The sequence below is a fragment of the Rhincodon typus genome, chromosome 20, assembly GCF_021869965.1.
Source record: "Rhincodon typus isolate 14 chromosome 20, sRhiTyp1.1, whole genome shotgun sequence".
Taxonomy (NCBI): Eukaryota; Metazoa; Chordata; class Chondrichthyes; order Orectolobiformes; family Rhincodontidae; genus Rhincodon; species Rhincodon typus.
The window spans coordinates 9,852,103-9,861,795 of NC_063351.1; the positions used below are offsets into that span (position 1 = coordinate 9,852,103).

Genomic DNA, 9,693 nt, shown 5'->3' on the forward strand with positions numbered 1-9,693 from the left:
ATTTTTGCTGAAATTGTCAGCACTTTCTTCATTGTCAGTAGATCAAGAGTAACCATTGGACATCCATGATTTCTGAAGCAATATATAACAAACATTATGGTCCACCATTCATTGTCCCTTTCTCTCAGCCTTCAGATTTCCTGTGTCCACTGTGATCTCAGGCTCATTTCACACTACATTAGTTGGAACAAAATACATACTCAATTCTAAACAGGCATATGCCTACTATTAGACTATTGAGAGCAGCTCTCTATGAAATAATGAGGGAATCTGTCACCCCAACTTGCTCTCGGTGTGATTTCCATACGTGATTGTTCATTTCCTATTACATGAGAAACCATAAAGTTGTTCTTCAATAATAACATAATATCAATCAAGATTCATTGATTTCTGAGATATTTATCATTAGTATAACATTAGAATGGTTTTTATTAGATGACTTGGGGATCCATTTCTCCTCCACTAGACCAGAAATGGAATGACAAATTTTTTTGAAGGAGTGTTTGTTTGTTATTATCTCTGGTGACAGGCATGAGCGAGTTGCTCAGCAAGAAAACAGGATAATTAAAAGCTGCATTACGCATGGATTTAGGGCTTTTCTTGACAATTTTACACAGAGATAACCTACATTCCTCCTTGTGATGAAATGTTGGTAATATGACAAGTGTTTTGCTGAACTTGTATTTAGACACTTCCGTTGATTTGATTTGGCATTCCTCTTATCACCCTTCATCAGATGAATCACTCTGGTGAACTTGCACTGCATTATCTAAAAGGTAAATATAACCTTGCTTAAATATGGAGACTAAACTGCACACAGTATCTCAAGTGAGGTCTTAATAAAGCTGTGCACAAATAGAATAAGACATGTTATTCTTATACTCCAATATCTTTGCAATGAAGGACAACTTACCATATGCCTTCCTAATAGCTTGCTAAACCTGCAAGCATACCATGTTCCCTCTACTATATAGACATCATAGGAACATTGGAGAACAAGATAAGGCTATTCAGCCCATTGGGTCTACTCTATCATTCTATCTCTATTCTCTCGTAAGTGTTCTACTCCTTAACTCAACTTCCCTGCTTTCCCTTCATATCCTTTGCACATTGAACAGCAAACAAAATCCTACTTATAAACTTAGGTTGCAGAATTAATAGTCACAGTCATACAGTATGGAAACAGGCTCTTCAGCCCAACTTGTCTATGTTGATCAAGTTTCCTAAACTCTACTAGTCCTGTTTTCCTATGCTTGACCCACGTCCCTTCAAACCTTTCCTATCAATGGACCTGTCCAAATGTCTTTTAACTGTTGTAATCGTACTAGCCACTTACACTTCCTCTGGCAGCTTGTTCTACACCACCCTCTGCAGTTCCCTTTTCCTTGTAGCTTTTCTTAAATAATAGCACAACATTAGCCACCCTCCAGTCTTCTGACACCTCACCCATGGCTATCGATGATACAAATGTCCCTGCTAGGGCACAGCAATTCTTCTGCAGCTGCTCACAATGTCCAGCACACACTTGATCAGGTCTCTGATCACAATCTATTTTTATGCATTTTAAGACCTCCAGCACCTCCTCCTCTGTAATGTGGACTCTTTTCAAGACATCATTATTTACTTCCTCGAGTTCCCCAGCTTCTGTATCTTTTGCCAGGGTGAATACTGACACAAAATATTTGTTTAGTATCTCACCCATCTCCTGTGTTTCCACGCATAGACAGCCTTGTTGATACTTAAGGGGCCCTATTCTCTCCCTAGTTACTCTTTTGCCCTTAATATACTTGTAGAATCTCTTTTTGGATTCTCCTTAACCCTATTCGCCAAAGCTATCTCATGTCCCATTTATTGCCCTCCTGATTTCCCTCTTAAGTTTACTCCTTCACTCCCTTTTACTCCTCAAGGAGTTCACTTGATCCCAGCTGTATATACCTGACATATGCCTCCTTTTTCTTGACCAGTGCCACAATATCTCTAGTAATCCAGTGTTCTCTGTTCCTGCTAGCCTTGCCCTTCACTCTAACATGAATATGCTGTCCTTAAACTGTCACTACCTCGCTTTTGAGAGCCTCCCACTTTCCAGAGATCCCATTCCCTGTGAACAGCCTCCCCCAATCAATGTTTTAAAGTTCCTGTTTAACATCGTCAAAATTGGCCTTGCTCCAATTTAGAACTTTAACTTGTGGACCAGGCCTATCCTTTTCAATAACTATCCTAACATTAATAGTATTATTGTCACTGGTCTCAAAGTGCTCCCCTCACTAACACCTCAGTCACTTGCCTTGCCTTATTTCCCAAGAGGAAGTTGAGTCTTGCCCCTTTTCTAGTAGGACCATCCCACAAATTGATTGAAAAGTTTTCTTGAATACTCTTAACAAATTTCTCCCCATCCAAGTCCTTAACACTATCCCAGTCAATGTTTGGAAAGTTAAAATCCCCTACTATTACAACCCTATTATTCTTACACCAGATAAAATTGAGTTGATGAACAGTACTATCTTGTTTCAGTAGAGTGTCGTTTGAATTGTGAAGTGGTGGTTTAGTACCCTAAAGTAAACTATGGGGGTGAGCCCACATCTGGTTAGTTGACATGTTCTAGTGCTATTTCTGGGCCTATGGACCTCTAATTGCTAAGAGGTGAGCCTTCTACCCCTCTTGAGGAGCTGTCCTCAGCTCATCATGCTCTCCATCAATCTGAGGTCGGCAGTCTTAGTACTGTGCAAATGACATTGAGGAGGCATTCTACAATGGACCTGGACCGACCAAATAGACCAGAATCTCAACAGGCTCATCATCCTAACACCAGCGAGGGGATTGTGGGGTCATATTGACAGGGTAAGGTTGGGGAGAGGATGGGTATGATTTAGGAGAGAAACTCCTGAGCGGGGTGGAGGCTTAAATTTAAAGGTCTGGAGAGGTTAAAACTCCCCAACTACTGTCACTTTTGCTTGCAGTCTGCGAGGTCAAACCTTCATTTTGTGCAGAATCTTCTCACATTGCATTTTACGTCAGCATGGTGACAGCGTAAGCCCTTTAAATGGGCACTAATTGCATTCACAAATGCCTCAATTCACCCTCAGTCGGACTGTTAGTTCCACTAACATAAAATTGCAGTAGTGAGCAGTTGGAGGGCAAAACAGAAAACTTTTGCAGTCAATTTAGCATTTTTATTGCTTCCTCAAATACTGAACTTCTAGTTATCCGTTCATAAAAGAATGAGTTCTGTAAAAAGGTATGTAAAGCTGTCCAAGTGTAGAAAATGCCTAGAAATATAAACACAAGCTCTATCAAATGTTTAGCCTTGATTTGTTTATAGTCATGGAATATTGAGGGTCTAACTGGAAACTATTTTCTCTTCAGTTGTAAAAGACAAGTTTATATTTGATGAACTGAACGTTATTCAAAAACTAAACATATCTAGATATCTGCCTATTATAATTCAGCACCCAATCATTGAAGGAAACACTTTCTGAAGTTCGAATCTGTTTAGCAACAAAATACTTTTTTAGAATTCATGTGTTATAGGAATGCTGACAGGAATTGATTGATTGGAGGACTGATTGGGATTGCAACATTGATTTCATTGAGGCAGCCTCCACAATAGGCAAGTCCCCTGCAATTATTTGTCCAGCGTCACAGTACCCACTGGCTTACAGACACTGAGGGATGAATTCCTACCTCCCCTGGTTGCTGCTGTCCAATCAGAGGCCGCGAACAGTAGCTGCTGCTAGTAATATTCGAACACTTAGCCCAAGGATCTCTGCTGAATTCCTGGACATGAGTAAGTGGTGCGGGATAAGGGCCACAGGAAGGGAGGTCACTAGAGAGGGGAGCAAGTGGGATTGGAGGTAAAGGTAGGGGAATGGCTTTCAATGGGCCCCTAGGCCTACTCCATGCCAGCCTCCCTCAATTGTGCACTGAGTGTCTGTTAACAAGGACCAGTCCCTCCCCCTGTGAGACCACAGGCGAACCTGATGAGGTTTGCTAGTCAATCTTTGAGTGAGGGCCCTGCCATTCTTAATTTTTTTCTTTAATCTGTTTTTCTAATCAGCCTGATCAGAGACGTTATTACACACCTCAGGAGCACCTGTAGGATACCATCTCTGTCCCACAAGAGGGCCCCCACCAGCCTCATTTTGTTCCTTGGCCACAATTGAGTTTTGGTGGACTCAAGAATCATTGGAGTCCTGTAGATTGCTAATGAACATGATTGATATTTGCCTAATTGAGAGTGGGATTCCTGCATTAGGCCTTCCCACCCCCAACTTAATTTGGGACAGTATTCTCAACATCTTAAATCCAGCATAGATCGTCCCACCAATCCATCTGAGCCTCCACATCATCATGCTATGGCATGGTCAATTGTATACTGGCCACTTCATTTGATCCTTCCTTAAGTCCAGATTTGTACGGTTGCAGGCCCATTAGTATTAGACTGAGTAGGTACATATGAATTATCATCATGTTCGATGGATCAAGGCTGATGTAATCTTATAATTCATCTGACAGCATTTCTAAAATCTTTTCATTTGACTTCTTCATTTTTTAGCACAATTGCTTTAAAATAATATGTTGCAACAAATAATGGGTTGCTGCCTTGTTTTGACACTTAATTGATTGCATCGTCTCATCTCGGCCTCTCGTGCTATCTCTCCAAATGCCGTCTTCCCATGTTAGTCCCATTGCTCTCTTGCTATTTTCTACATTAATTCTATTTCATTCCTCATGGATACAATATTTTTTTAGCCAGAGTAGCTTTGGTTAAGTTCAAATCATCTCCTGCTGATTCTGTTTTTCACTGATCCACCATGAACGCACACGCACCATAATAACAATTGGAGGTTGGATATCCGCCAGTTCTCCTGCTCCAGTCCTCTACACACCATAGGTGCTTTCATGTGCTCATCAGGCAGCAGGCTAGAGAGTCTGATGGAGGAGATTGTTAGGTGGTTACCTGGGTATCAAAAGAGTTGAATGGAAAGCGATTAGATCATGGGGTTCCCATTGATAGGCTCACAGAGAAGCCAAGGAAGACAAAGGTGGAGAGGATTCAAAGGGAATTTCAGAATGGAAAATCTTCAAGTGGGCAACGGCGGGAGATGGGGTCCAAATCCGTGGATGCTTAATAAGGCAATTTGGAGGATCAGAGTCAGGCTCTCCGCCTTCTAGTCCACTGCTGTAGAGTCATTTATCTGTTGCAAACAGTCGTCTTCACCTTTCTTGAGCTGCTGGCTTTCTACAGAGATGGTGAGCTCAGCTGGCCAAAGCCAAAGCTGCAAGAGATTAAAAATCTCAGGCATGCAGCATCAATAAAACACTTAATAAAGGTCCCTGCCTCCTCTCAAAAGTGGATTGGTTGCTTGCTTCCTCATTCCTCCTCTGTTAAAACTGGTAGTAGATGGATTTGAGATGTATTGCGTTTTAATTTCTTTAATTTTTTTCAATTTTCTACCTGACCGATTCCCACCAATTCTAGGGCTTCAAACTAGCCCCATGTTGTTTGTGGAATAGAAAGGACTGTTTGTTAGAAGTTGCAGAATCGAATAATTAAATTGGAACAGGCATTACACAATACCGGGATTACATTATGGTGTCTCTGATAATTTTAGCCAATTCATATTCAAACCAGGCGCTGGACAATAAGATTTTAAATAATATTGTTCCATCTTAGGGTTGCATGTAGTTATGTACATGAGATAGAAAATGTAGCTATTAGGTTTTTCTAATCTGTTAACTGACCTGGATCAAGGTGAAATTTGCTTGAAATTCTCCCTGAGTGTTTTGCCAGGCTGATCTCTGAAGAAGATCTCTTCCTTATTATTTCCATTTCTTTTTAAATTTGAATTTGATACTTTTATTCTTAACTGACAAAAAAAATGACATCACTTGAGATGAACTGACAGCATAAGCTAATGAAATGCATTGGTGCAGGTTTGATAAATTCTAGATTGGAATGTTCATTGCTATAAAGCATGTAGAGAGAAGGAACTTAGATTTGTAAGGTTTCTTAATATATCCTTAGGGGACCCCCAAAGCACCTCACCAATCACTTATTTCTGCCAGGCAGTCACTGTTACATAGGCAAACATAGCAATCAGTCTCAACACTGCAGGATCATAAAAATGTCATATGAGGGTCAGTTCATGAAGATGTTTGCCACTGACATGAGGAATTTATTTGTCTTAGTTAGCTTTAATTTGTTGAACTAAACAAGATATGACTTTAAGTTGAATTTTGGATTAATTATTTTACACTGTACTTTTTTCTACATTAATTCTAACACAGGGGAGTCCAGCAAGCAGGGTCAGATATAAAGTGAATATGACAGAATTTCCATACAGTGCAAGCATATTTGAAGTGGAAGAAGAGACAGGACGGGTGCTTACCCGAGTGAATCTCAATGAGGAACCGAGTACAATTTTCAAGGTAATGAAACTAAGAAACCTGTAATGCATTACACAAATTTTGTTTATTTTTCACTATCGCTGTTACTTTGTTTAGGAAGCTCAATAAAATTGTAAAGTGTTTCTGACTTTCTTTTTCTCTGTTGTTTCATTCAGCTGGCAATCGTTGCATATGATGATGGAGAACCAATGAAATTTAATACCACGATAGTGGAGATTACTGTACTTCAGCCATCAGTAATTCCCCGTTTTACACAGGAAGATTACAGGTACTAAGTACATTTACAAACTGAAGCAATTGAATTTGTATTTTTAATGTTTGGTTACATTATACTTGCATTCAGATGGCGAATGAACATAAAAGAAATAAAAGACTTGTATTTTCATAGTGCCTTTCACAATTACAGGATGTCCCAATGCATTTTATGGTCGATGAAGTAATTCTGAAATATAGTTATTGTTACATTTGTAGCCTACACAGCAACAAATTTGCGCAAATTGAGCTTCCATGAACAGCAATGTAATAATGACCAAATAATGTGTTTTTGTGATGTTGATTAAGAATAAATATTGGTTATAATTCCCCTGCTCTTCTTTGATACACCATTTTCTTAAACACCTATTTGGAGTGCAGTTGAGGCCTCAGTTGGATATCTCATCAGTGGTACAGTGGCTCAGTGGTTAGCACTGCTACCTCACAGCGCCAGGGACCCTGGTTTGACTCCACCCTCAGGTGACTGTCTGCGTGGAATTGGCACAATCTCCCTGTGTCTGTGTGGGTTTCCTCTGTGTGCTCCGATTTCCTCCCATCGTCCAAGGACGCGCAGGTTACATGGATTGGCCGTGCTAAATTGCCCGTAGTGTTCAGGGACGTGCAGGCTGGGTGGAATAGGCATTGGAATTACAGGGCTATAAGAATAGGGTAGGTTGAGGTGGGGTGTGTGTGAGTATAGATGAGATGCTGTTCAGAGGGTCGTTGTGGACTCAATGGGCCAAATGGCTTGATTCTTCACTGTAGGGATTCTGTAAAAGAACAAAGCAACACCTCTGACAATGTAGTACACCCTCAGTACTGTTCTGAATTGTAATCAAGGTTTTTTGTCTTCAAGTCTTTTAAGTAGAACTTGAATTCAGAACTTCTGACATCAGGACAAAAGTGCTACCAACTAAGGCATGGGTATCATATACAAAATAATAGATGAAATTAAGCCAAATCTTCAGTTAACTACTAACCTATAGTTACAACCAAGAATAACAAATGAAATACACCATGTGATTAATAGGCTTGTCGAACTTTGTTGTGACAGGCTGTGAACTTGGGGTGGGTGAATTTCTGCTTAATCAGTTAGATTTCTTCACTAGACCTGTAATTGGCTGGCTGCCTGTACCCCAGATCCTTTTGTTCTTTCCACCATATATTCTATATACCTGACATTTTTTTTTTCCATTCAGTAATGTTCCAACGGTTCAATCAATCAATTTGTAGAGTAAAAACTTAATCACACCTTTACTCTGAGGAGAGCATTTACAAAACTGGTTATGTCATGGTGACATCAGGAACTGAAGCGTGAGTTTGGAAGGCAGCAGTAGTGTGCCCTCTCCCTGCTTTGTTAATACTTACATTAATATAGCCTGTTAACATTTATTCATGAGAGTGTAGAGTGCACCTTTCCATCCAAACTACATTTCCAACTTTTATAAGAATACGTTCTCAACACCTCGTTCCGGATGCACTTATAAACTTGTACACCTCAAAACTTAAAAGGAAATAATGTTATCAGATTCTGTGTGCTAATTTACATTATCAAAAGCACTCTTGGTTTAGAGATAGTAGGAACTGCCGATGCTGGAGAATCTGAGATAACAAGGTGTAGAGCTGGATGAACACAGCAGACCAAGCAGCATCAGAGGAGCAGGAAAGCTGACATTTCAGTTCTTCAGAAGGGTCTTGGTTCAGATATGTTTTGTCTTAATTCTAAATTACATTTCCTAGCTTTGCTGCACAATAGATTTCATCCCCCTCACACTGCCCAGAACTTGATAATAGCAAATTTAACACAAATTGCAGTAAGATCCTTTAAATGCAGAGTGTCAGAAAGCATTAAAACATGAGAAATAGTAATGAACAGCTTGAGAATAGATGGAATTTAATAAAAAGTTATATCTGGCATTTTAATCCCTTGGTTATACTAATGATTCAAGTGTACATACACATTTCTTATTAAATCTTGTAACAAATATAGTGGTTGAAGATACAGTCGTTCCTTTGTTTCTGTGATGGTTCTGTTTCTGAGAACCTCTGTGAATGATGAAATTTGTGAGTATGGAGCCCATTGAAAATACAGGTTAAAAATTGTGGATACATAAGTTTTGCGACAGATGTTGAATTTTGTTGCTGCTTACGATTTGGCATGGAGATGTGAATTCGTGACCCCTGAACTCGTGGATACTGAGGATTTACTGTATTATTGTTTTGGAAGATTTTAGTTTCAGTGGTGTCAAATTCAAATATTTTTAACTCTGAATAAGAATACCAGTAATGTGAGCTAATAAGAAAATCTCCCAGGCGCCATCCATCTTCATAAGCAGAACACTAATGATATGATGCTCACTGATGGCTTTGTAGTTTTGCTGCCATATGCATTCATTTATTTATAAACAGCAAGTTGCTTTAGTTTTGGAAAATTCCTAACATCCCAGTTTGAGGTTACTTTTGGATTTATCATTAGATCGATGTTTAATTTGTCATGCATTATCTAATTCTCATATACCGTATGACTGAATTCATACATTGTTTAGTATTTTAATGTGGTAAACAATACCTTTCATTATTTCAGCTCAGGCTATTTGACTTCACGTGTTTGTACAATGAAAGTATTGTCAATAGATTTATACCCATTTAACCATTAATTCAAATTGCACAAATGTAAGTCAATTACAAACTGAAACATTGAACCTCCGATGCTCAGGAGTTGTCTTGAATTCTTGTCACAGTTTGACAACAATAAAGGGGTAAGTTGTAACCTTACTCATTTAGTTTTTATCATTGCAGTGGTCACAAAAGAAAGATTTGTTCTCTATGATAAATCTAATCTCTTGATAAATTAATAATTTCATCACAAATGGCAAGCAGAAAATGTATCCCCCCATAACTGGCTCAGAGATAGCAGGAACTGCAGATGCTGGAGTCAGGGACAACACGGTGTGGAGCTGGAGGAACACAGCAGGCCAGGCAGCATCAGAGGAGCAGGGTCCTGACCCAAAATATCAACCTTCCTGCCCCTCT

General features: G+C 39.5%; 1 protein-coding gene across 1 annotated transcript in view; it reads left to right on the forward strand.

The window, feature by feature from the left end:
* Positions 1-9,693, forward strand: part of pcdh15b (protocadherin-related 15b) — a 606,743-nt gene that overhangs the window by 428,916 nt on the left and 168,134 nt on the right. Inside the window, exons 26-27 of the mRNA XM_048609162.1 lie at positions 6,289-6,429; positions 6,564-6,676. Of these exons, the coding sequence (XP_048465119.1) occupies positions 6,289-6,429; positions 6,564-6,676 (254 nt within the window). The remainder of the gene's footprint in view (positions 1-6,288; positions 6,430-6,563; positions 6,677-9,693) is intronic.